This window comes from Strix aluco, chromosome 4 (genome assembly GCF_031877795.1).
Source record: "Strix aluco isolate bStrAlu1 chromosome 4, bStrAlu1.hap1, whole genome shotgun sequence".
NCBI classification, from domain to species: Eukaryota; Metazoa; Chordata; class Aves; order Strigiformes; family Strigidae; genus Strix; species Strix aluco.
This window is the reverse complement of record NC_133934.1, coordinates 106,296,520-106,324,146: the sequence shown is the minus strand read 5'-3', so window position 1 is coordinate 106,324,146 and position 27,627 is coordinate 106,296,520. Positions and strand designations below refer to the sequence as shown.

The following is a 27,627-nucleotide window of genomic DNA, read 5'->3' as shown; positions in this document are numbered from 1 at the left end:
TGTTTATTACCAAATGGCACCTTGTGCTGTCATCTGAGAGAAACAGCTTCTGAAAGAAGGTATTTTAAGAACTTGGATTAAGAACTTGAGAATAATAGAGGGGTTAAATGGGGAGGGGGACTGGGGGAGGGGGAAACAGGGCCAAACAAGTAGATCAGGTCATCTTAGGTCTCTTTTCACAGGTAAACTGCATTAAGCTAGACTTCACAGCCAATTTAGAGGTGACCTACAAAGGCCAGACAAGTTTTTAGTCTTGGCTTTGACAGATACAAAAGGGTTGCAAGTTACATGTGTTCTTCAACAGGGTTTTGCTTTTTTAAACTGGAAATATTTGGGACAGCAAGGATAGTATCCCCTGAATTTGCTGGTAAATTCCTTGGAGATGCCGAGAACTAAGGAAGGAAGATGCTTTGTCCTCAATCAAAAAAATCAAAGAGATTATTTACCCTGAGCACACTTCTGCCACCTCAGCAGCTTATATGGACTGTTACCAAATATGTCACACGTCTGTTCCACTTTTGTCATGCATGCTTCATTTTCTAGGGGAGCAAGAGGCTACAATCCTACTAGTTCTTCCATTGCTCAGTGTCTTTCAGGAAAAAGAAGTCAAAGAAAACTTCATTAACAGACTAAAAATAAACAGAAATCTAGCTAAAAAAAAAAAAAAAAAAAAAGGAAAAGAAAGAAAAAAGGAAAAAGAAAAAAAAAAGCCCAACTCTTTTTCCAGGTTCCTCTTGGCACTGCAAAGACACAGGAATGGGCACAAGTCTAGCATTTTCCCTTTGCAGGAAACTCTTGCAAGTTACACTAAGCAGGATTAAAAGGAAAAAAATCCCCTATCACATCATGGTACTGAGGGATTCTCAGGTGACTCTTCTGTCTTTTAGGGACTTTCCTTTTTCTGCCAGTTATCTTTACTGAGTCTAAACAGAAACACCAAGGAGAGCTCACCCCAGCAATGACATGGAGGGACAAGAGGACAAGAGCCTGTTAGCATTCCTGGAATAACCAGCCTATTAAAAAAAAAAAAAAAAAAGAAAAAGAGCAGGGAAGAGAGAGAGTGAGGAAAAAAACCCACTCTGGGCCTGCACATTGCAGCTTACCGCCATCTTGATGTCCTTGATGCGTGCCGATGGCATGGAGGCGGCTGGCACCAGATCAGCCCAAGAGAAGGAATGAGAGGCCAATGGAGATTTATGTGAGGAGAGTGAGATGGACAAGGTAAAATTGTCAGGAGGAGTTGTTAGAAAGTAAAATATATTGTGACAATTCCACTCCTGCCGTTCATCAATAAACTGACAGATCATTTAGTGTCAATTAGGAGTGATAGATGGACAAGTCCCCATGATCCTGGGCCAAAATTAATGGCTGGGAGGGAGAGGGTGATTGAAAATGACGGCTGACATTGAGAGGAAAGTCCTGAAGGTCCCCAAGGGGCCATTACTTGCCTCATTCCCTTGCAGATCAATGCAGGGACAAACCCAAAAACAGACACTTCAAGACAAAACTTAATCAGACTTCCTTTTCTTTCTTCTCCTTCTAAGTTGTGCCCCCTCACTTGGCAGCCTTGATCCTTTGTGACTATACTCTTCACATCACTGAGGACATCCACAGATGGCTGCAAGATGCAGAGTGAGGCTGCCGTCTTCCCCACAGCCAGGAGCTTGGCTCCACTCCTAACATGATGGTGTCACAGGGAAGCCCAGCCTGAGATTTACCTCAACACTCCTGGACTGGGAGTAGAGGGCAGAAGCAATGACACAAGCTTCTCCCTGCCATGTCAGATAGGGAAACTCATGAGCATTTTACTACTCCCACTTGCAAGACAGGGATTGCTAGAGGTTCTATAAACCAGGCACTCTCAGGGGTCATTTCGTATAGATACAACACAGGATCGTTTAAGCCCATATTTTTGAAACAGGAGGTTTTTAACTTTACTTACCTCTAGAGACCTTGAATCATAAAACCCCTTAATCTCTTAAATAACTTTCTTCCAGCCCCAGGGTGCAATCTCACCACTGCCCACCCTCCAGAGCCCTAAATGATACCTACACAGAGGCTGGGTTACCCTGCTCTAAAGGTCACCTCGACTGCATTCCCTTCCTTCCCATAGGCCTTTAATATTTGCCTTCTTGTTAAATGCATTCCTGGACACTGCACCACCACTTCTGTTCCAAAATACTTCAGCATTGTCATTTTCCTAAACAAGCCTTGAATATTCCAACTCTGTATGACCTATCAGTCAGAATGGAGAAATGTCAGTTGTAGCTGGAGCACCTGTTGCTGAACTGCCACAATCCCTGTAGAAGAAAGGAAGTACACGTGCAGGCACTGGAAGGGACTTCCTACTGAAAGCAACATTTGCATTTGCTTGCACGAGGACCTGAAACAAGCTGTTTATTCCACAACAACCCTAGCTGCTGCCTGCAGAACTGTATGAATTTTAAAGGGCTGATTGCAAGACCAAAGATCAAGGACCCAAGTAAACTGGAAGTGGCCTGAGAAGCAAAGAAATAAAGATACTAATAGGGAGAAAATGGAAGAAATTCTGTAAGAAAAGTCAGATAGATGAGTTCAGTAGAAGCTGGAATTAAATGGATCCTGGAAGCACCTCTCCTTTGTGAAATCCTCACTCACCACTATGTAAAACTGAGTTCCCTTCTCCTTTTCCCATTGTCAGGCACTTTGTGTTTCTTCCTTCTGATGCATGAGATAACTTGACAATAAACCTCTGCTTTGCTTGTCACAAGTGTCAACACTGATGTCATTAAGGACATCAGCACAGCGTTCAGAATGGCACTTGGGCTCCATCCAGTGGTCAGAGAGCCGCTTCTGTAGCAATACCAGCTGTAATTACTATTATTTATGTAATCTCAGCAGGGTACTAGGCCCCAAGTGGCTGCCCCAGTTCTTGGCTGGTCCCCTTTCCTCTAATACTGGGGCTAGAGTATTGCTGGGGCAGCAACAGGACTGCCTCTTCTCATAGAGAGTGGTTCTTCTCTCTGAGTACAAATTTAAATAAATACAGCAGATTCAAGTGCAGAGGGCCCCATAACTAAGGAAAAAAGATTATTTCATCGCTCCTCTGCACCATTTATTTGCCAATTGCTGAGGACAAGCCCAAGGGTTTGCTCAGACACTCACCTGCAGTCATCATCATTATCCAGATTTACAAAAGGGGACTCGTAACAATGACATCTGTTCTACAGAGGTACTGGGAGTCCAAAGTAATCTTTCCATGCTTGACTTTTGCAAACTTAGCAGTAAAAGACAGCATTTTAATAGTTTTCGGGAATTTAAATATCGGACACTTGTAAATGCTATGGGAACTCATGATACAATACTTCATCTTACTTGCACACCATCTGGGCAAATTAATTTCAGGAGTAATTACAGGTCAGAAAACTTTAAGGCCCCTCCTCCTCTTCCTATCTTGCAACAGTCTGAGACAACAGTAGTCTGATGGAAAGAACCAGCAAGATGGTGAGAATATTTGCAAGTGTACCTAGGTATGACAAGAGCTGGGCAGGTAAGGGACTAAGAGGGAGCAGCAAAGGTAGAAAAACTGAAAAACAGGTTGCAAATTTAATTCTACTCTAACATGTGCCAAATGAAACCACAAAGAACATTTTCAAGTGATAATTTCACATTGATAAGACTCTGAACTAGAAATACACAGTAAAGAGTTTAAGTATCCCTGCAAGAAAAGCAACAAGTGTGCAGTTGCAACAGGCTGAATCTGTCAGAAACAGAACTAAAAGCTTAGACCTCAAATGGGGAGAGAATAACACATAAACAGCTACAACATAATTTCACTGCAGTATCCCGTCTGACCCACAATATATTTACACAACACAGAAAATCTAACTGTAGCCACTCTGCTCATCCTTCCTTATAAGTTAAAAAAAATATCATAGAATTTAACACTGTCGGTTATGAAAACCAAATTACTTAAACCAGTATGATTCCCAAGTGTAGGCTCAGTTACACTGGCATAAAAGTGCTTACACCTACATCAGATATATCAATAGAAGCATGTTATTCTGACTACATCTACACAAGTGAAATTGGAGCAAGTTAACTTGATGGGCTTCCAAACTGAGTCAAATTGGTTGAAAAGCTGTGGGGAAATAGAGCCTGAGAAAACAGAAACAACAAAGCTACAGCAACATTGGTATGACATCAGCCGATGACTCAGACTTTTCACATGAAGGCTTTACTCTGGGATATATCACAAAGACAGCCTTACAGGCCAGCATCTCAAGACTTTTTTAAGGGAGAGAGATCAGCTTGGGGAGAATACAAAACTGAAGGAAAACAAAGACAGGGGAACTAGTTGTGCAAAATTCTTGTACCTTGTATGACTAAAGAAAGTCAGAACAAACCTCCCCTTCATAAAACTCATTCAATAAAATCTCTTAATATAAATGAATACTGGCAGATATGATATGACATCGTATGTAACAAGGGGCACATCTTCACCTCATGTCCTATTGTGCGGGGTCTCACAGGTAGAAAGGTCTGCAGCCCTCCATCTCCTGTTGTGCTTCTTCAGCTGAATTGTGTCCAACCTCACAGGAGCATTTACTCCAGACACCTGCTGCATCTGTAAGCCATGCAGTTGGGATGCTGGAGAAGCACCACTGATAGCTGCTGCTCCAAATCTCTCAGATGAGGCTAATGTCAAACAATGGAAAACATCCTAAAGTAGCACATGGCACAGTGCTGTTACGTTAGGAACCTGTACACTTTCCTTCAGGGCACATTAGGCACAGCCCTGAATAACTCAATTACCTCCAATCCAGTACTTCACCTAGACAACAATTACATAAATTATTTTTCCTAAACAATGCAATTCACCCTTGTTCTCTGCTGTCATATTTCCATAAAGCTTCTACTTGGTCCTACAAAGATCCAGGATCATTGGTGGCATTTTTTTATAACCCTGAGGTGGATGCATCTTTTCAATGGCAATTTCTAACTGCAGCCAGCCTACAAGAAATAATACCATTATCAGAGTCAAACTGGAGAAGAACAGGAGTAGTTCAGGCTGAGATCTTTATTCCTTTGCTTTACTCCAGTCTCCAGATTTTCATCTGATTTTTTTCTTCAGAGACAAACTGATAATTTTCCCAGAAAAGTACTGTTTTCCAGAAAGGCTACCCAAGAATATAGACCATCTTTCTCACCACCCAAGAAATACTGACTGTGTACAGGTTTCTGGATGTCCTCTCCCATTCTCAGGGTTCCAGGAAGGAAAATACATAACTTTTCCATAACTTGGAGTGCCTCCATAGTGTATGTCCAGACATATACACTCTTATTATAGGCCTTAATGTATACAAGCAATCTCACAGCCCTTCAGCTCTTGTGAATAGGAAATATAACACCAGCATAACTTTACAGCTTGAAAAATAACAAATAGGTTGAAACCAAGTCATCTCCTCCTAGTCTGAACTGTCCTTTAGTTTTCATACCCATTCTGTTACCATGTCCAGATATTTCCTTTCCCTTAGGTGTCCTTAATAAGCATCAGGCTTCTCAACCTACATGCTACAATTTGTATACTTTTTTCCTCCCATCTTTTCTCGCTGACCATCTCCATCCATCTCCATTATACCATAACCCCATACGCACACAAACATTGACAAATTTCACCTTTACTGTCAAGGCCAATCACTAAATCCTGACCTGTTCATTGCATTCTTGTCAGTGGGGCACTGTCACATGTCACTCTCCTGGAAAGGACGCAACCAGTCAAATCCGCCCCTCCCAGCTCCTGCATTTAACATGCTTATTATGTTCTTGACTCCTTCCAGTTACTGTACCAAGTAAGGAATACACTGCCTCTGGCAGACAGTGACATACAGTGACACAGTTCTGAGCCCCGCCAGGCTAATTTATAAAGAGTATTAGCCTGCAGAACCAAGGAAGAGCAATACTTCAAATGGTTTGAAGGAGTTACAATGATATAGGAGACACAGGCCATCTACAAGATCCAGAAAAACTGTTTCAATGTCTGTGACAACAAAGCCAAACTAGTGATGTTCACTTAATCCATGCCTAAGTCCCTCTGATTAAGGAAAGAGGTGAGGACTCACTTGGTAGGTGCCAGTACAGGATCATCTGCCCAGCCTCCTTGCCGGCGTGGGGGTTTAGGTGGTGGACCCTTTAATAAAGAGAAGAGACACATTACAGCCAGCTCCAGTCAAGACAATTGGCACACCAGGTCCACACATACTAACGTAACACTTTACCAAATAACAGATGGAGACATAGTGTTTAAAATGCTGCTTATTCATAAAATAAATGGAAGACAAATACTGCAGAACAGGTTTTTAAGTGTTTCTGTAAGCAAAAGTTCTATCACTCTACTCGGTATCTTGACAAGTTTCAGGTCTGTATGCCTTTGACTTGTCCAGGACACACAGTACAGTAGCAGACTGATCCACAGAGGAAGCGCTCTCCTGGCAAAATATGGTTCACTGGGAACTCGGTCATCACTGCTGCCCACATTTCAGTGGGAGGTATCACATGTTACATCTTTCCTAATGTACAAGTCAGCATGTTTTAGATATCTTGCTTTAGATGAGGAATTGTTCCTAAAAAGTGTCTGCTTTTGTCCACTGCCTAGAGTAAGAGGCTAGATGCCAAGTTCAGGTACAGCCAGATATACCAAACACCTCTAAAGTTAGTTGAGATGAATCCCACCACTGCCACCACTGAAATGCTGAAGGGGAAGGTCACCTGGAGCTTAAAGACACTCCCTGCTATTTTCTTGCATTGTCTTGTGTGGCACTCTGCCGCACGGCGAGAGAAAACAGGAATTCAGCTTGGGGCTTACGATGGGAATTTTCAAAGAATGGGGCCATGAATTCCCAGCATGTGGGAGCTGCCTGTTGCCTTTTGCAGTTTTGGGCTCGGTTCCCCCTTCCTGAAGCACCTCGTACAACACTGCCTTCAGTGTTTTGCATGACAGGGAGTGATGAAAGCAGAGGGGCAAGGTGAACCAGTGGATGAATTTCAGTTTATATAGCTCCCAGTTGATGGTGCCCAGTGAGGGAAGATGGGTTACAGGGACCTGTGAAGGGTCCATCACGAGAAAGGATGATTGGGTAAAAGATGTCCCAAAACAGGGAAAAAATGGTAACTGCAAAGGAGTCTAAACTGGAGCAATGGTGGGGGGACAGGTGGCTCCCACAGCTATTATTAAGAAAGGGAATGAGCTGCGTGACTCCTGAGGATTTTTGACTTGACAGAGGGGACCTTGCATGTGTGGTGGGGTCAACCCTCAGCCAAAGTCAAATTACCTCTTGCCACAGATGAGGAAGGGGTTGACCTAACCCCTGATGGTAGGGGGCTCCCATGTTTATTTCTTGAAGCAGAAGCATTGTTTGTGAGTGTGGGAAATGAAGAGACCCTGCCAGGGGCAGCCACTGCCTGCTGCAGGGAGGGGGCACGACCCTGCATAGCTCCCTGATAGGAGCAAAAATAGTCATCCTCCAAAAATAAACAGGGAGCAGGAATGAGGCAGGAGCTGCAGTCCCAAAATACCAGCTTTCTTCGGCAAAGGGAGCACAGGAGGGCAGAGGGACAGGCAGGGAGCGTGAAATGCAGGAAACAGCCTCCTTATATGGGCTCATCCGCAGGGGACAGAGCTCAGTCGACTGGAATGACCATGTCACAGAATGTGAAGCCTTCAGGGGCCCAAGTGAATGGAGTTTTCTGATCTTTAAATGATTCCCCCAGATTCTTAAGATGCCAAACCAGAGAAGAGGCTATAGTGCCAAAAAAGGAGCATTTTGAATTCAGTTGATCTGGACACACCCAGAGCCCAGGAAAAAGGGGAAAAACACACCACATATGGGCGTGCATGCCCACATAAACATCCCTATTCCCATCACACACACCCCTACCTCAGAAACACACTCCCTCCCACATGGATCCTTCCCATGCAAACAACCCTCCTCCATCCTCCACTCACACCATCTTCCAGATAGCCAGCAGGCCATGTTCCCAACACACAGCCTCACAACTCCTCACAGAGGTGCACAGAGTACCACAAATGTCACCAAAGAACCTGGACCATAAGGCTGAGGGAAAATGCAGCATCTCCAGAGCATTCCAATGCACCTGGAATTTAATTCCCTCATCATCAAAACTAGCTTTCAGACCCAAGATATCTCAAGTTGGACACTCCAGATCAGAGGGTGATGAGAATGACTGCCCCAGTCCTTGCACAGGGCATGACTCCATGGCATCTAGGGGTTTGATTCCAATGTCTTGCCAATGTTATAACGTCCTCCCATTGATCATACACACCAGGCAACCCTGAATGTCTGTCAGACCCTGACAAACACCTCACACATACCTACAGGTCTTTTATTCCTCTTGCAATAAATCAGGTAATTCTTTCTGAACTGCCCACAGGAGCACTAGCAACAGGAAAGGCAACGTTAACTGTCAGCTGAGAATAAATAGCTTTTCTCTGTTAGTTGCCTAGAAAGTGCCATAATAAGCTCACATGCCACATGCACTTTTGTCAAGTAAATAAACTTACTTTCATATACTTTCACATTTCCAAAACCTCAGCATAATTTACAATTGAGAATGCAGTGTGTGCATTGCCATAATACGATGACAGGTAGGGATGATGCAGCTGCAAGAGCTTGAGGCAGAAAGTGGGAAGAACATCAACCCCAGAGAGAGCGAAGCAGAAACAGAAGACATTGTTCTTCTGTAATGGAGCAAATGTGCTCCTGAACACACCTTTTTGGTGAAAAAGACTAGGGGCTTTCTGGGATCACAACTTGTTGGTACTTACTGTGTAATACTTGGGCATGATTTTTATGTATGTTTCCAAATGCAAAGCTAAGCTATACACCCAAATGGTTTGGTGTCCAAAACACTGAGATTCCACCAGCTCCTGACAACAGTGTTCTCTCTCAGCTCTTGCTGCTCAGTCTCTTTCACAGCATTTGTGACCACTAGCTTGCTGCAGTTTGCTTTTCCAGTTCAGTTTTGTCAGTTATTTATCTTCAGAAGATTTTCTCCACATTAGTTTCTGCAGATTGTTCACTTTTTCAAGGAATGTTGCCACAGTCCAGTCCCTTCATTTGATTTTTTCTCAGAAATTCACTTCACGATTTTTGTGATGGCACTTTTCCAGTACTTCTCAGACTGCCTTCCTTACCAACACTTTCATACTACCACCATAATCGGTATTTTATTTGTATCTTTGAAAAATGATTGGCCTGAATTCTATCTCTCCTGCATTAAAGCAGTAGTCAGGCCCTTTCTTATCAGACAGATGTAGAATTCTAATTTGGCTTCCCTATCAAGGCAGAAATTTCGAGGCCACTTGTCAGATCATGTCTGCAGTTTTGAAGGTGCTAGCTGGATGTTGCTTCCCTCATGGAAGCAACTACCCCGTGTGTCTCTGGATCCTGAGGCGTACCCTCAGCTTTCTTTTAGGACCTAGCACAACACAGGGAGATTACAGACATGTTGGGTCCCTCAGATTCTCAGGCAGGTCTGGAAATATGCAAGCACTCCGTGCAGGGAAGCAGAGACTCAAATGACATTGCCAGCATGCAACAGGACACACAATTTTTCTGTCATGTAATACATCTCCTAAAATGTGTGTGATCTACATTCTGCCCAATATACAAGCACTGTGAGATTTTATACAGTGTGTATGTGCCTTGGTTTTATCCAGTATTGACCATGGAGCAGAAAAAAGAGGTGTGGCCAATCTTGAGTTTCCTCTTCTCCAGCAAGTTGCCTGAGGCTCCTCTGACTGAGGAAAAGCAAATCTCCACAAACAGGCCTGATGAATTAGTTTTGACTGCTGCCAATTAAGGAGCTGTAAGTCAAATAGCCCCACTGTTTCCAAGCAGCCACATAACACTAAAAGTCTATAGCAATCTCAGAGCATATATGATATCAAAAAGGGCTCAATTCCCACATCTATGCAAACCTCGGCTTTTTGCAAAGAACAGACCATCTCTGCTAGTCCACTTTATCATGTCCACAGACGGTTCAAGTAGTGCATCTGATTTTACTGAATCCCCTCCAAGGACTTCTGCATGTCTTAAATGCCTAGTAGAAAATACTGGATTTCCATTTCATCCACAGACTGTCCTTCGTGGTCACTGACGTTCGTTTTTCTAGGGAAAGTGCTATTGAGACAGAAAAATTTCTTGGGGGGCTTTAAATATACTCTGTCATCTATCACAGCAGGTAAAGGAGCAGCTTATATCATTAAACAGCTATCAGGAAGTTGTTCCCTAAAACAATTGTCAGCTACCTAGTCAGCTTACATGTGCACCTGCTAGGAAAGCTGTCATATTGCAGTATTTGGCACTCTCAAGAGTTACTGCTCTCCCCTGCATGAAAACAGTGAAGCAGCACACAACGATCTGATTCTCTGAGCAAGGTGTTACCAGGTAGAATCCTCTCACAACCCACAGTTACAGGGCAGTGCCCCTCCAGCCCTCCTAGGTATCAACATCTCTCAAGCAGTTTGCTACTACCTTGTGCTACATTCAGTCAGACATGTTCCCATCTATCTCCACCACTCCTACAGTTCTTTTAGTGCCTTCAGGTGGGTCCAGGAGCACCCAAAACATGAAATAAATGTGTGGAAAAGGAAAAGCTTTTAATAAAACTATTTTCGATGAGATTGTCCCTAATCCACATCAAGGTAGCTAAGCAGGGAGGGCACTACTAGAAAGGCTGGGAAACATGGCTGACTAGAAATGCTATTTCAGTGGATGTCATCAAAAGGCTAGTAGATAACCTCAGAAAGCTGAAAATAACTGCCCTGCTGGCCAGCCACTCGGGGTGCACGGGAGAGAGGCAGCACAAGGCCTTGGGGAGCTCCAGGCCATGCAGTGCTGGGGCTCACACTGGGGAAGTTGGCCTAATTAGGGAACAAAAGTTCAGCTGCATTTTTTAGATTCCTCCTGGAGAATCTGGCCAATTTCCAGCTGAGCGGTCCCCGGGAACAGGCTGGGAGTCCAGCACTTCTACAAGCAACCAGAAGACCACTGGAAAAAAAGCAATCCCTGTAACATGGAAGCAGGTAAAAAAGCCAGTGCCTCCTTGGATGCTGGTTCCTTTTGGTGGAGGGTGGAGGGTGTTTATTAGCACAATGCAAGAATCCAAACAGATGACAGAAACTCTGGGACATGGGACTCTGGGACAAATTCAGCTCAGACCAGGACAAACACACAACTGGTAGAGCATTCACAATGTGCAACAGCTACAGGAAATTCTGCCTCAGAGAACCCTCCCAGGTTCTCAGAGATGCCAGTTTCTTCAAGAGCTATCTACTGCCAGTCCACCTCACTCACAATTGCATGCCTAAGAGGGCAAAATCCTGGCAACATGCCATATACAGAATGCAGCTAGCCCCTGGTGAGGGCTCTTCTACAAGCTGAAGATCACAGGGGAGAACAGGATGCTAGAGAAAAACAACACAGGCAGACTGTAAGATCTTTGGGAATAGGAAGTTTTTGTCCCAGCCACACCCCAACACTCTCTAGATCTTAGTGCAACGCAAGTTGTAGATACAAAAAGAGCTATACAGGACTGCATTACAATTACACACAACTTCTTGGGTCATGAACTCTCTGACCTAGAGGCTGGACAGTGCCTAAACCACCATGATTATTTTTATACAAATAAGGCCCCCCAGAAAGCGCCCCGCTGAGTGCAGACAGTGCTGGGCTCCTCAGTTGCATGTTTCTAAGTTTCAGGGGATGTGAGGAAGAGCACTTGGTGGGGGTGGCTGCTGCACAGATCCAGACCAGACAATGGAATGAGAGTTTGGAGCTGGGTGCCAACCACTGTGTGAGGGTAAGAACTGGGTCAGGAAAATACCGCTCTGATTAAAGGCCCTGATCATATCAAGCCCCAGGCCATGTCTACACCACAGGTGCAGACACACCTGCAAGCAGGATCCATGTGAGTCAGCTCGAGTCTGGAAATGGTCTAGCTTTAGATACTTCTGGTAACCAAGCTGGTACCTCCCTGGGTAGAGTGCATGTTGCTTCTCACCAGGGGATCTCTGCATCATTCTGCACTATATTTTAGGATGCAAATACACTCACTCAAACAACCCAACCAAACTGGGCAACCTAGAAACATAAGTTCACAATTGGCTTCACATTTCAGGCAGTTAATGTTTTTTTATAGTCATTCTTCCAACAAACAATTGCTCCTGACATGTCGTCTTAACCTAAAAATCAACAGTCCATTTTTCCACCTGAATTGTTTTAAAAGCACCGGGAACTAGAATTACAGAAGGACTTGGTTGCCCCCTCTGGAAAGGTCAGATCCTCAAATCTCCTTTCCTTAAAGCAGCATGTCATCACTTGAACTTTGAATAGCGTAGAGCCACAGAGGTCAGCATCCACCTAGCTAAGAGTCAGAAATCAAGTGCTTTTCCCCCCCTTAGTCCATGAAGGACCTTGAGACTACCTATGGCATGTCTACCAAAGCACTAGAGGACAAGGTCCCAGCTGGACTCATTAGGGCTGGAACAGACGTCTTCCCACTCAGATGTTGTTGCTTTCAGTTAGAAAGTCCTTCCCTGTGGCCCAAGAATTTTTTTCAGCGCCATTTGCAAAGCAGAGTGGCTTCAGGAGAAAGGACTGAGAGCCTTCTCAGACCCAGAACAGCTCGTAGATTTGTCATTACATACAATATTCTCTAGGGAGGTGGGAAACATTACTTGATACATCTTTCAGGAGGAGGAAGAGGACAATAAAATCAGTATCTTCCAGCTTGGAAAAGTGATGGTGGGTTTAATCTTTAAGTTTCTGTTTAGGGTGTGTGGCTTCAACATCAAAATGAACACCTCCATCCCTGGAGGTCCCCGAAGGCAAGGAAAATCCCTGCTCCACTGCTGAGGCTACAAAACACAGGATGGTGATCAGGATCACTCACTGCTAGTGCAGGAACATGCACCCCCAGAGCTCTCAGAATGGGGCCAGAACTCCATGGAAGGGCAGGGTTTCCAACACACTGCAGTCCCCAGCCACTCTTTACCACCTTAATAGATCCACAAGGCCCATCCTGAGATTGTCTACATACTACACAGGCACCTAATACAGACTGTGGATTTTGCTATAAGGATAAGACATCTAAATCCCCCTGTGGATCTACATTTAGGGAATCCCCACAGTTCTTCTGCATAAAGCTCTAGCTGTCCTTTCAGAGAGGGACTAAAGCTAACTAGAAGAGGGACTTCTCCAAGGCCCCAAAACAAATCCATGGCAAAGCCAGGAAGCCAACCCAGCAAAATCTTGGCTCACAGTCATGTTCATAACTCCTCCTGCCTATTCTGCCTCTGCAGATTAACTGAGATATTAGGATACACCCTTTATTATACCATTGATCAGCCTTACAGCCTTTGGCTAAATGTCCCAGGCAGCCTTGGAAGGTGCAGCCAAATGAGTGATTCAACTGGCAAAAATTCAGATCCAGGATGAGTGGTTTGCCAGGGGATGCAAAACAAGTCTCAGAGCAGGCAGATGGCTGGAGGGCAGGACTTCAGCAGGTACGTGCACATCGACAGCCCAGATGGGGCTCTTTGCTAGTATCCAGGCAGCCACAAAGTATCTTGAGCGCAGCAAGAGGAAAGGGACCAAATCCAGGAAGAGTTCAGATTGTAACACTCAGCACAGCCCAAAGGGAGTTCAGAGAAGGGTTACATGAGCCATCAGGGGGACGAAGGGGCCAACTTCAGACAAATGATTCAAGAAGCCAAGTATTTCAGCTTGGCCAGGCATGACTAAGGGAGGGATATACCACAACAAGTTTTGGATCACACTTTATAATATAAAGTTCCACTAATAATTGGTTTGGAAGAGACTTACAATACAATTAACAGAAGTTTGCAAGTATATGGTATTGTAAGTTACAAGCAGTTTACTGATCAGTTAGATTTCTCAACGCTCGGTTAACCATTTCGTTACCCTTCACTGGCATTTACAAATGGCAAAATACTATAAAGTGTGACTGTGATACTTAAGAGCCTGAATAAAGGGTGCAGGAATTATCCAAACAAGAGGGGTTTCAAAGCAGGGATCACTTTGTATTAAGGAAAATCTCCTTGCCAGGCACCATTGCATAACATCCCTGAAGCAACAACAATTGCTCAAGTGGAAGAGTCACATCAGTTTAGTTATTTTAATGAAATTTAGCAGCCAGGAGCAAGAAAGTGCCTGTGGCACGTGACCAGCCACCACAGTACAGCAGACCTTAGGAATCAATGATTTAGGGCACTGTATGGAGGTGGAATCAGTTCCAGTGAAATGACTGTAAGGACTGGTTCCAGTGAGGTGGCAGGAGGCAAGTTTAGATCAATTATCAGGAAAAATCTCTATTGGGTAACCAGTCCCCAAAACTATTCCCATCAGTGGGAGGTCTCTGTGCCTGATAAATAGAAAAATGCTCTGGGCATAGTCCTGACTATGACTAATAAACCCAGTGGATCCTTCCTACAATACCATCTCTAGCACTACCAAGAGAAAACTGAGCTAATCTGAATAGTCTTGACTCCTTGTGATGAGCATACCCTTCTGAGGCCAGAATTAGTGAGATGGGTGATAAGGGTTTCTTTTCTGAGCTTTAAATTTCACAAATTAATCTACTATGCTACTAGTACTGGGCTGGTGCTTCAGCAGAAAGAATTAAGAGTATGGAAGACGATGCTTTAATTGTCTAACACATACAGAGAGCAACTGTAGCCAGGAAAAATTGGGCAGCACCAATTCCATGGTTAGGAAGAGTACACAACAATTAGCCTGAAGACTTTAACAGAAACAGGTACTAGTTCTCAGGTTGCTCTGAACAGCACCACCCTAGCTTCTAATGCCAAATGAATGCCAAGATGTATTTTAGCTTTGCTGCAGGATGAGAAAGGATATGTGTATTCCTTTTCTCTGTATAACAGGAGCCTGGTAAGAAGCACTATGTCATCCTATTAACCACAGATATGAGCACTCCAGTGCTGGTGCAATAAAGACACATAGAAAATACAAAGGCACACATCCTTGTTACTACTGGCTGGCCTTCTCCTCTGGGGTACCAGCAAGACTTCATAACCCCTGAAGACAAGTTTTCATGTTATGGGAGCAAGCTAACCATATTGGACAGCAAATCTAGGCTCAGTCATGTTTTGTACTCTATTAGCTAATTGCTGCCCTGACTTTTAAATGAAAATAACAGTATCTTCCAATGGCCACACATACATGTGACCTCAGAACAAGATGCAGCAGCTAAGAACAGCTGTTACAAAGATAATAAAAAAACTCATCAGCAATAGCAACAGAGGATGCAGGAAAGGCACTGCATCTGAGCCAAACTCTGTCTTATTCTCCAACACAAGAGTCCCCTCTTAAGGTAGTCTCCAGACACATGAATAGGTTAGTCCTACAAGTCCCCTTCAGAGGAGCCAGCATCTGCCTAGAAAGCCTCTAGTCTTACATGGTCAACCTTTTCCTCAGGGTCTTCATCCTAGAAGGATCAGGAGGGAAAAAGAGAAAGAAGTTAAAAGGAAGAACTATGGAATCCTGCACAAAATAGCTTGAAGATTGACATGAATGTCTGTCCTGCAGCACATGCTTTGCAACCTTATTCACTTGAACAAAGCTGATCCCACCGTTATAAAATTTTATGTCCAGAGTAATTTATGCATATACCAAGTGTGATATATAAAGCAGGTCTATTTGACTGCAGTGGCAGGAAAGTCTGCCAGCAATCAGACCTTGAAACACATACTAAAGACAAAAAACTACAAATAAGAGCAAGAAGAGAACAGACTTAGTTCCTTCTCCCTATAGCATGAGAAAACCCAAATTACTCAGGTGTGCAGGATGCTAAAAGATTTGTATGGATAGGCTCTGCAACAATGTCAGAGACCAGAAATTATGTTGGACCAGTCATGCTAGGGGTTATATATTGTGGCAGGCTGCAGCCCTTGTTTTCAGGAGCTACTGTTTCTCAAGGCAAACTCAGATCCTCCGCTGCAAGCAGGAGCTGTAGCAGTTAGCACAAGATAGACATAGCTGACAACAGTGTTAGCTTTACTAGATGAACCTGAGTAACCTTATAGTATAAGGGAGTAGCTTGGTGTGAGAGACGACTTGTAACTCCCCAATGGGGCAGATGAGTAACTCCAGGAAAGCAGCCTGTTAATCACTGTGAAAGCTGCAAACTGGTTGAGAACCTTTCTGATGAGCAGACTGCCAGCACCAGCAGTGGCAACAACCAGTTGTTAGGCACCAAATGCAAGAAGGAGGCAATTAAGATCCCAGTAATCTTTATACTATCCTAGAAATGACAGTGTTCAGAATCACTCAGGGGAGGATCTAGGGTATCCCATGACCCTGCACCAGGAGTACACACAGGATGGCTGGAAACACTCCACTAACCCACCGGAATTTTCTTCTGGACTGCATCATCTCTCCTGTGGAACAGGGAAGCCATGTGATTCAGAAGTTGCATCTACCTCTGATTAAAGTGGTTTGGTATCTGAGTCCACTTAGTGTCTGCGCTATCATCTGGTCTTATGGTCTTACCATGACATGAGCAGATGGAGGCTACATGCAGGTTAGGGCAGCTGGGGTACAGCACTGTCCTCATCACTGAGCAGCATAAATGGAATCAGATTTGTCCAATGGTAAAATCTGTTGGAAGTGTGTATCTGTCAGTCAGGGACCCACTTGTTCCAATACCCAAGAGCAGAAAGGCTTCTGCAGGTCCCAACATGACTTAAGCTCCTCTGGATGTACGGAGCCCAAGTGGTACAAGACTCGCAGCAGCATGGAAGGAAATTCAGCTGCACAACACATGTTGAAAAAGCATTTAAATAACCACTTCTTTGAGCAATCTTCCACGTGGATTTCACCCTCAGCAATTGATTTGCGGTTGTTTATTCACTTGGGTTAGATAACCAAGTCCTACTTAAACACCGCCTGGATGTCAGCCTAAAGAATCACTGCCAGGAGTGTTTGTAAGCTGGGTGGTGGAAGTCCAAATAACTGCTTTGCAAAATTCACCTGTGGGAACATCCTTCTCATATGCAGTGGAGGTGGCCCAAGCTTTTGTCTGACTACATTAATTTATCCTGAACAAGGTATTTTTTACAGCACAGAAATGCTCACTTTTTAATTATCACCCAAGGACCACAACTACATAGGCAAACTTACAAATATCAGGTAGAACAACAAACGAAGAACATACTTTCAGAAGAGGAAGCACAGAGCCTTTCCGCAGGCTTTGGTGAAATGCGGGGAAGAGAACATGCACAGAAATTAGATGATTTTTGAGCAAACCCTGATATAAAGTGAAACTGATCCCGTCCTACCTGTGTGGAAATATTCTCAACATAGCCTGGAAAACCCTCAACCTTTAGGCTGACATATTGCCTATTAAAGCAGTCTCCACTCAAAGGATCTACCAAGTGCTGTCAGAGAGATAGATACCGGTAAGAGGCAGAAACCAGGGAAGTCTTGAACAAGGTCCCAAGGGAATCCCGTCACTGTAGGATGAAAACAGACTGTGGAAGCAGGATAACACTACAGTATTTTTTCATACTGATTTCTTATGGAACAGCAATTAGTTCACTCTTGCCTAGAGGAAACACAGAAAAGGAAAAATTTGCTGATATATTTCAAAAAAAGGCTTTTCCACTCAGCTTTCCAAATCAATCTCCTCAAGAGCTCCAAACCTGTCCAAACAGCTTCTTTTGGTGGATGTCATGAAGCCAGTGCTCAGGCTGTTGGATGCATTGATGTAGAGCCAGGAAAAAGGTTTGACTTTTATTCTATAAAAGTGTCCAGAAGTCCTGGTAGGATAGGACAGCAAAGGTCTTCAACAGATCTCATTATATGATCTGCCCCTCCCATTATACAAATAACATGACCAGCTTGAGTTTGTCCCATTTTGTCAGAAACTTGATAGCATCAAGATGAGTAAAAAGTAACACATCAAGCCAGGGGATGGGAAAGGCCTCCCAATGGAAAAATGGATACATTACCCCTCTGAAAATGAATGCTTGAAATGCAGAATTCTGGCGTGCAGCGAGCAGATCTATCTCTAGGAATTCCCATTTACAGTATATTCCCCTGGGTGCCCAAGAAGCGCCTGCCGATTTGCCAAGGAGCTCTAAAGGCCAGGAACACGCACAGCCATTGCTGCAGGAGGATGCTGACTGCACCAATTACAGCAAATAATCATGTTCCTTCTTGCCTCATGAAATAATACAAAGCTGCAGTGTTGTTTGTTAGTACTTGTACTTCTGAAAAGGCAGGAATGTTCTGCATGTCAGATGGCAGACTGTGAGCTTTGTGACCCTTAGTGAGACCCTTGAGGAGACAAATCAGAGGTCTAAACTTGAAAATAACACAGATATTTCCACACAGGAATGGGAATTTATAGAGATTTGGGCAGAGGAATTACAGATAGACCACTGCAGTTAAGAAACTTCTTGTGGGAGATACATACACGCAACAGGCACTGAAAAGATACTAAGATATGCGGCTTTCATAGAGTTTGGGGGAAGTATGTTAGGCTACAAGGCACATGAGATTGCAGTTGTGTCCTAGGGAAGGAGGTTTTAATAAGACATTTGTGAGAGAAGACACACAGTTGAGGAGATATACCATTGTTTGGAGTCTCTCTTGGAAGACAGAATCCAGGTCAAGGAAAGATCAGCAGTAATCTGATAAAATCTATGCTCCAAGTCAGATGATTTGCCCATTGACTTCAAAACAAAGACCTTTTAATTATGTTAAATGAGTTGTTCACCCCTCGAAGTGAATTTCCTTGTAATAAGCCCGAATGTTGAAACATAGATAGAGAAGTACTTTTTGCTTCCTTCAGGGAAGCTGCTCTGACTGGAAAACACTTCCTGGATGGTTCTCAGTGTCATGAAAAGATCTGAACAGTAGCACAAATAGTATGTTCATACCAGAAATTTGAGCTGAGTGGAAACTGGGTGGATTGACAAGGAATTAAAAAAAAAAAGTCAAGGTGAATCTTACAACAGTTTTACAACTCTGAGAAACTACTGAGGGAGGAATCACCATCCTGAATGCGAAACTGCACACGAAGGTGTGAATATGGTAAAGGTCTAAGACAAACCCCTCTGTCTTCAAAACCAGTAATCAGAATAAAACCTCCTGTGCTGAAATTAATTACATGAGGCCTCCTCCACTACTGCCAGTTCCAGAAAAAAAGTACTGGTTTTTTTTATTTTGCGTTTCTTTTGGGAAGGTTCCTTGAAAAGTTTTCAAGATGACCAGATGGCTGAATGAGACATCCATTGTAACAGCTGACCCCACCACTTGGAGGCAAGCCAAGGCCAGGCTTCCAGAAAAGTGAAAGGTGATTGCCAATCTAGGGTGAAGGAAAAAACAGTATTAGTTATATTAAATGCTCACTTTGGTATCAAATATGATCGTGTATGAGAAGCCTCTAATTCTGGAGCAAAGGAAAAGGCTGAGGATTATTTATAGTGAATTTTGTCTCTTCTCCAGTAACTCCAAGGTTTTCAGTTAACAGCAACATTCGGCAACAAAGAACTGTCTGAAGGGAGAATATTGACACAAACAGTTCTTCCTGGTGGTTAAGATCCAGTAATAACATATCTGAATCTTGTAAGGCGTGGAAGGCCTCACCCTTCTGCTGCTGAAAAGCTCACTGCTTTCAAACAGAAGATCATAACTATTTCTTAGTCCTCTTCAGGAGTGCCCAAGGACTGGAGCCTTTATGATCTCTTCCCAGCTATTACAATGGCTGTGATGTGAGACACACCAAGTACAACTGCAGTAAGTTACAGTCAGTCAGCTGTACCCCTACATCACGCCCTGGTCTCTTTCTAACCAGGGAATCAGTCCATGAACTAGGACGGCCAGTTCCAGTAAAAGAACAATCTGACAGTGAGACACCCTAATCTGGAGGCTAACCAACAATTACACCCACTTAAACCACCAGCTGGTTTCTTGAAGACCTTCTTTACCTATGAGGCCCATGGTTATTTCAATTTCTTAAATTACGCCTTCTGCAAGCTCTCTCATGGAATCCCTCCTCAACTCCTGTAAGCATACCCAGGGAGGGGGGACTACATAGGTTGAAGATGATTCCCCATTATGCCTATTAAGAGAAAAGAGTATACTTTCTCCAGAAAAAAAGCCTGTTCTACAAGGTGTTATTGTACGCTAAGCTGTAACAGTGTAATTTCAACAGCATTGCAGGGACTCCAAGGAAATATCCCCCACAAAATTGTTTCAGCACAGATGGCTGGGACACAACTACTCAAGGTAGTAGTAGTTTTGTCACGGCACAGAGGATCAAGGAGTAGCCACTCCCAAGACAGAAGGTCCCCAGGCTCTGAGCACAGTAGCTTGAAGCACAGTTGGTGCCAGGGTGGCCAACAGGGCAAAGCAGTTCTGCAATTTAAAGAAGCCAAGAGTGTGGTATGCTGGAGACCACTACTGGCAGCGCAAAAAGCTAAGTGTCATCTCTTTCAAACAAATATCACTGTCAGTAAGATGGAAGTCTGACGACCCTTTTGTCCATCTGAAAGTGTCAGGGAGCAAAATCTGTATGTCATTTCTTGACAGGGGGTCCTTCCAGAAGGATATGCCAGTGGAGAAGCCATACTAACATCAGAGAGCAAACTTCCATGTAGAATTTGAGCATTCTGGAGCCCTAAGCAAGAAAGTGAATTGAAAGGGTTCAGATCTCATCTTTCTGGGTATTGGAGGTTGTTGCCTTACTCTCCTGTGAAAGAAGGGTTACAGACCATCTTCTGCATTTTGAAGACGTACTGACAGTGCAGACTCTGAACAGAAGTTTTTCTCCAAAGCCAAGTGATAACTGAGTTTGCATATTATTACTCACAAGACAAAGTCTCAGATGCTGCAAAGCTAGTTCCCAGCATGACCTTTGTAGCCTGTGCATGGAGGAAAGGAAAAAGAGTGCCACTATATAAACTTCATACTGACCACCTCAGATACTGTACTCTAGCAACAGCAAAGTGCAAAAGTAAGGTATCTGCTTACCTGTACTCTGTCTTGCTACCATACATGGTGGTGAAACTGGTCACAAAATTATGTGCCTGCTCATACTTTAATTCCCATGGAAGATAGGCCTGTACAGGAGGGAGAGGCCCCAAGTCCTCTTTGATGCTACTCTCCATACCGCCTCACACATAAGAAACCATAGCCCCAGGTGTGACCCTGTGTGAAAACTACACATCATGCAGAGGGCAACACCAGGAAAGGGACAGAGCAGTCACGTGAGTCCCAACTCTAAGGATAAACTTCAAAGGACAGAGCATACCATGTGGGAAAGAGTCTCAGAAGAAAGGAAAATTCCTCCCCTGGGGACACCAGCAGGCTTACAGACTGGTTTCCTGACAGGACACCCACCTCTCCAAGAGAAGCAGACGAGGAATTCTTCCTGCTGAGATTTTCATCTGGAAAGAAGTCCTGGCGGGCTCGGCGGCCCATCTTTAGTACCTGCAGCGCAGGGGGAAACGCGAAGGGGCAGAGGGCACACGGTTACTGACGAAAGCTGCTTCGGAGCAGGCGGAAACAATACAAGAGGCAGCTGGGCAGTTACCTACGGCCGGCAGCCAGACACCTTCCCCGAAACAGCGCAAACGCACCACCGGCTGCAGGTATGAACCCCGCGGCCGGTGTGTGGCTCACGCTCCTCCATCTCACCGGCGGGCTGCTCGGCCCTTCCCGCTGCTCGGTGTCCCGCAGCAGCCTACCGCTGCGGCGGTGCCCACAGAGAGCCCGGGCAGGCCTCCCGCGGGGCGGGCGACGCCATTTCTCCGCCTCCGCCGCCGTGCACTGGCGGCTGCCGGCCCCGAGCCGGGCCCCCCCCGGCCGAGATCGTCCCGCTCGCGTGCGAACGACCGGCGGTGACAGGGCTCAGCGGGACCGCGGCCTGCACTGCGGCCCGCGCCGGCCCCGGCCCCGAGGCGGCCGCTCGCGCCCCGCGGCCGTTAACGGCCCGCTCGCGCCGCGGCCGGCAGAGCGGCCTCACCGCGGCCCGCGCCGCTCACCCCGGCGACGCCCCCCCGCCGCGGCGCCTCCGCTCGCTCCGGCTCAGGCTCCATCCGCCGCCGCCGCCGCCGGTGCCGGTGCTTCCGGCAGACAGCCCGCCCCCGCCGCCCCGGCAACCGCCGCCCGCCGCGGCCGCGCCGCTGACCCCCGGCCTGCGCCCACTCCGGCCCTCTCGTCACTGCCCCCGCCCCGGGTGCCGTCCCCGCGGGGCCCACGGCCCCTCAGCGCCCGACACCCCGTCCTGCGCGGCCCCGGCCCCTGTCAGCCCCGCCGGGGTGGCCCCGCTGCCGGCGGCCGGGCGCTGGGTGCCGGGGCAGCCGGAGGCCGCACGCCTGGTACCGCCTGTGCTCTGGTACCGCCTGGCTCAGCACGGGCTGGGTGCTGCTGCCAAACAGCCCGCCATGAATTGCAACGCAGGGTGCTCCTGGTAGCCGTATAAATATCCAGCCCCGTTAGCAAGCTTAAAATCTTGGCCTGACTAACGGTGACAGTGGCACTACAATTGCTCAGCTCAATACATCATGCAAGTACTCTTTTTACCAGTTTTCAGTTTTACATGCAGTGGGGGCAGGTTAAAAACAGCCTGCCGCTCTGCCTTCTCCAGCGCTTTACTGTACACACTTTTTAAGTTCCCACTAAGGCAGATAATCCCAGCCTTGGAGATCTGTCTCCTCACAGAGGGCTTTGCCAAGTCTCCTGATGGCTTCTGATGCTCTTCCCAATTCTCTCTAGCTCTCTAACACTGCTTTCCAGACAGGGCAGCCGGTCCCCAGAGCACTCAGTGGAGGAGACGGTCCCAAGGATCAAATTATAAGCGCAACCATCATTACACACATGCATGTCTTCTGCAGAGATTTCCACTGAGCTACGTAAAACCACCCCTGCTCCCTTTCTTGGCTGGACAGATGTATAGATTAATTGTAAATAGATCTATGAAAGGGCTCAAACAAATGAATTTCTAACAATTATTAAGACTAAACTGATCTGTGATGTATGAAAGCTTTGCTTGTGCTTTGCTTCATTTGCTTCAAAGCTTTGCTTGTGTTTTGCTTCATTTGTTTCTCAAGGACTCCTGACTCCTCAACGGTTTCCTTAGGTCCCTTTGTCCGTTTAGGTAAGATTGAAACACTCGTTAGGCTCCCTACATAAATCACTGATAGCAGACTCAAGGCCTTCAGTGGACACTTGGGCAACTCCTAGAATGAGATAAGGGGGCTCTAACAGACACAGAGACCCTATTATAGGGAAACTGATTTTGCTGACTTAGGAGACACCTGGACTTTACTTCACAGCGCATGCGCTGGAAAGAGAGTCAACTAGCGAACACTGTGAAGAAGACTGCTTACTTCCTCCCCCGACCATGGACGACCCTCACCCTATTTTCACTATGCATGCTCGGATTATGCAAATGAATTCTGGGAATTTATTATCATAAGACACCCCTTTCTAGGAAATCTAACGAATATGTATGATTTGTGTGTCTGTAAACTGATGTCCCTTGCTAATTCTTGGGAGCCCTTATGGTGGAGAATCCTCAGGGCGACCCCAGCACTGCCGATAAAAGAATACTGCTTAACAGTTCTATTGGATTCTGACTGTTGAATTAATTTCTTTGTTTCTCTTGTTTTAGCTCCACATGTTAAATAAACATTCAGTTCTCTGGCACTTTGTCCATTTGCCTATATTCTTCCAGTATCTGACATTCCTCACAATCTTCCCCCATCCTCATTAGCCTAAATAATTGTCATCCATTTATTCTGCTGCTACAATCAAGAACTGTACCACCACAAAGTACACTGTTAACACTTTGCCATGATGAAAATCAACTGTGTAACCCTAAAGTTTCAAGCCTTCCAGGAATACCTTTTTCTAAAGGCACCAGATCTCACTCTGGACCTGCTTGCTGTAGGAGAAGCTCATGGTCTGGCTGAAGAACTTTAAGAAGTCTAAATAAATTGTGTCAAATAATTCTCCTTTTTTCCACTCCTTACTGACATTTTCAAGTAGTTGTGCTGTGACTGTGATGATCTAAGGATTAAGTGAAGTAAGATTTGTGGGCAGAGGTAATAACTTTTTATTAGACCAACTGATATAGTTGGAAAAAAACATACAAGAAGTGTTTCTGTGCCTGAAAGCTTGTCTGTTTTTTCCAGCTATATCAATTGGTCTAATAAAAGATATTATCTCCCTTTACAAACCTTGACATGTTCAAGGAATTCAATAAGTGAGACGTGATTTTCCTTTTTTGAAGCCAGGCTGGTTAGGCTCTATGAAAGTATGATCTTCCACATACTTTGCCCTTCTCTTTTAATTACAGATTCAAGTATTCACGAGGTAGAGAGAGCAGTTTTCACCACTGGGGCCACAGGAATATGGCCCTGCATTTCCCACTGCCCATCTGCTCCTCCGAAGAGCTGCCGCAACAGTGCGGCTACACAGATACCAGGAGAAGGAGGGGACTGTAGCCCCCAGGTTGCAGTAGCTACTGCAGGATGTTCGAGTACAAGCATACAGTTACCGCTGACCTTCTTGGTCAGAAGAGCATCCTAAGAGGAGCGTGATAGCGTCCAGAGCAACATCTGCTAAAGCAGGAGGGCATGCCTGGGGTGGGAATCCCTGGGTAGGGGTGCATTGCCAGCTGTGGCCTCAAACAGCAAGCTGGAGGGGTGTTTCTGCCAGAGGCGGGGTAGGAACAGTACAGGGTGCCCTGGATGGACAGATCACGAAGACCTGGCTTCACCCATCTGGAACTGACCCCCCAAGCCCCTCCTCACAATTCCCCCCTGTCTCCATCCCCCATGCCACCAGCACATCCCAGCTCTCCCCAAGACATGCTGTGCTGCTTGCTGCCCACTCCAGTGACAGCAGTCTTGGGCCAATTGAAGGAGGGTGGAGTCCACATGCAGGAAACAAAACATCTAAGCACTTGGGGAATTAAGTCTTGCCTCAGAACTTTGACTTATGACTTCAGAGATTCTCAATGAGAGAGAAGAGCAGACATGCAGAGAGAATGTAGCCTAAAATCTGTCCTGTCTTGAGTCCCTCTGGATTCCTCCACTCATCAGAATGGGGTTTGTCACTCACCCTGACATATTTTTGCCTGCTTGGGGAGGGCAACAGGGGAGAAAGAGTTTTCAGCCATTGTTTCATGTTGTGGCTAAAATGGATCTTGCTTGCTTTAAACGTTGGGGTTACCTTTTCTGAACAGCTTAATTCTCCTCTGCTCTACTGGTGACGCTGCAGGCAACATTTGATCCTGGGCCTAGAGCAGCCCCACTAGACCAAGAAGAGGCACAGTTAACAGGACAAATGTCTGGTGCTGCTGTGGCTGTCTAAAGCCATTTTCTGTGCTTTCTGCCTGTCTAGTTCAAGTCTGTGGTGCGAGGGTTTCTCTTTCCCAGTGTACGGTTTCAGGTGTATTCTCAGCTCGCAGTCTGCCTTACTTGTTCAGTTCTGTCCTCACTATAAATCACACTGCTGCCACCCCCTCTCATCTGAACAGCAAGTAAGAACTACGCAAGCATTCCTTTCACGGACAAGTTCTCACACCTAAGCATGGACTCCCTCCATCTGGTTTCAACCCAAACCCAATCACGCAGAATAGGACTAACAGAGTCCCCCACCAGCGCTGTTTGCTGTTGATACTCATTGACTGGATCTATGAATAGAGCTTGTGTCTGGTCCTCCTCCTACCCAAGAGAAAGCCAGGAGAGTCTGGGAAAGCAATCACACTTGAGCACTCTCACATGCTTCTGGTCCTAGACCACCTTTAGAGCAAGGGCACACACGCATAGTTAAAGCTACAGCTATGGTGGAAAGCCCACATGGCAGCACGAATGTGGGAGAGAACAATGACCACCTTATTCTGAGCAGCCAAAGGTTTTGTTAGGCAGCTCTCTGGCAGCAGTAGGATTTATGAGATGCAGGGCAATTCCAGTAGCAACCAGTAACACAGCGCTGCGCCTTTCTTCCTCACCCGGTCCTCACATCAGGTGGCCAGCCACACTCCCGATTTTGATATGGGCCAATTCACTGAAAAAATTAAGCTTCCACTAGGAAGCAAAGCGCTCAGCAAAGACTGCTGCCGTAGCCTGCTCCACACTAGCAGCACACCGGCAGCTCCAAGCACTAGAGTTTGATTTTTCTGCAATTTTTTTCTCCATGTACCTCAAAGTATTTACTCCATCTCTAACGTTTTTTGGAGGAGGGAAACAACTGCAAATATTCTGTTATTTGTGTGGGTTCCAGGACAAAATCTCCTAACAATTGCAAAGCTTCAAACAAGAGGTCCCTCCCTCTGGAAGGTGGAAGGGGCTTTGACAGGCAGAAAAGGCCCACGCATTTGCCTGTCTTGATCTCCATGAGAGCAGACGCTGTTCGGGTTACATCAGCCCCAGCTCAGACTGTCAAATCCCAGTCAGGGTTGCCAAGTGTGAAATATTTCCTACGATACTCAGATGTTCAGTAGCCCTGTCAGGCTCTCCCTCAGCCCAGCTGGATTCCAGCGTGTCCAAGATGCGCAACCTGTAAGCGATGGCTGCTCGCAGCCACCATCGGCAGTTCCAGCGCACATCAGACCACAGAGCTTCCCCCTCTCTTCTCAACCCGGAGAGAGCAACGCCCAGAGCAGAAAGTGAGCGGCCCAATACTGGAACCGGCACCATACCCACATCCTTCTTCTCCGCTATTATTTCCAAGCAGTAAGTCCTCACTGTCAACTTGTAACAGAAAAGTCTGCTCTCAGCCATTAACAACATAACCTTACATTTTGTACTATTGCATTGCATCCCATTTCTACTGTCTCAGCCATCAGAATTGCCTACCTCCTCCTATAGGATATCCCAGTCCTCCCTTGTATTGACAATGCCTCCTAGCTTTGGATAAGCAGCCAATTTCATTAGAACATTCATTTCAGCATGCCAAGATCATTAATGAAAACTGGGCCCAGGACCAGCCACTGGAGAACTCCTGCAGCAATCTCTTATAATTCCTGTACTTATCTCCATCTTAATTAATAACTCACCATGCGGCACTGTAGCAAATGGATTACTGAAGTCCAAAGCAACCAGTTCTACTGCGTTTAGCGTGACCTCCAACCCAACATGGGGTAGAGGAGGTTCCAGAGTGGAAAACCATCCAGAATTCATTTCAGAAGTGCCCAGGGAGCTCTAGAAACATCCATCTCAATCTACATAAAAATATTCCATGGATAGTTAACAGCAGCACTCAGACTTTGCACCTTACCCCAAGTCATGATTCACCCGATGTCATCTTAGAGCCACTGGATCTTGTTACATCTTTGTCTGCTCCAGCAAGGAACTCTAATTCCTGTTCCCCAAGCAAAGCACGGGCAACCTGTGAGCAGCTGACCCATCGGTCTCCTCAGAGCTGCAGGGAATGGGCTCACCGGGCGCCCAGCACCTCCAGCTGCCCCATGGATTTCCTCTGAACCGCTTCCACGCTCCGTGTCTTTGGTGAGCCTCTGGCCTCTGAGCTGGCCGTGCTCTCCCAGCCCCAGCCCCCCAAACATGTA

The 27,627-nt window shown here is 45.7% G+C and overlaps 1 protein-coding gene and 1 long non-coding RNA gene across 8 annotated transcripts in view; one reads left to right on the top strand and one right to left on the bottom strand.

Moving 5' to 3' along the window:
* The window catches only part of IFT43 (intraflagellar transport 43), a 45,146-nt gene extending 22,974 nt beyond the window's left edge, over positions 1-22,172 (bottom strand). The window contains exons 1-4 of one of the 7 annotated variants that reach the window (XM_074824778.1): positions 22,094-22,172; positions 21,450-21,539; positions 15,499-15,528; positions 6,102-6,169 (exon numbers count right to left, since the gene is read on the bottom strand). In XM_074824778.1, the coding sequence (XP_074680879.1) occupies positions 6,102-6,169; positions 15,499-15,528; positions 21,450-21,539; positions 22,094-22,147 (242 nt within the window). In that variant the 5' untranslated portion in view covers positions 22,148-22,172. Of the gene's footprint in view, positions 1-6,101; positions 6,170-15,498; positions 15,529-21,449; positions 21,540-21,642; positions 21,941-22,074 lie in introns of those variants that run through there. The other 6 variants (XM_074824781.1, XM_074824782.1, XM_074824779.1 and 3 more) reach the window with 6 other exon arrangements.
* On the top strand, positions 21,478-23,759 carry LOC141923491 (uncharacterized). Its single transcript, XR_012623306.1, has 2 exons — positions 21,478-21,700; positions 23,387-23,759. It is a non-coding gene; the product is annotated as an uncharacterized LOC141923491 (long non-coding RNA).
* Positions 23,760-27,627: the final 3,868 nt, after the last annotated feature.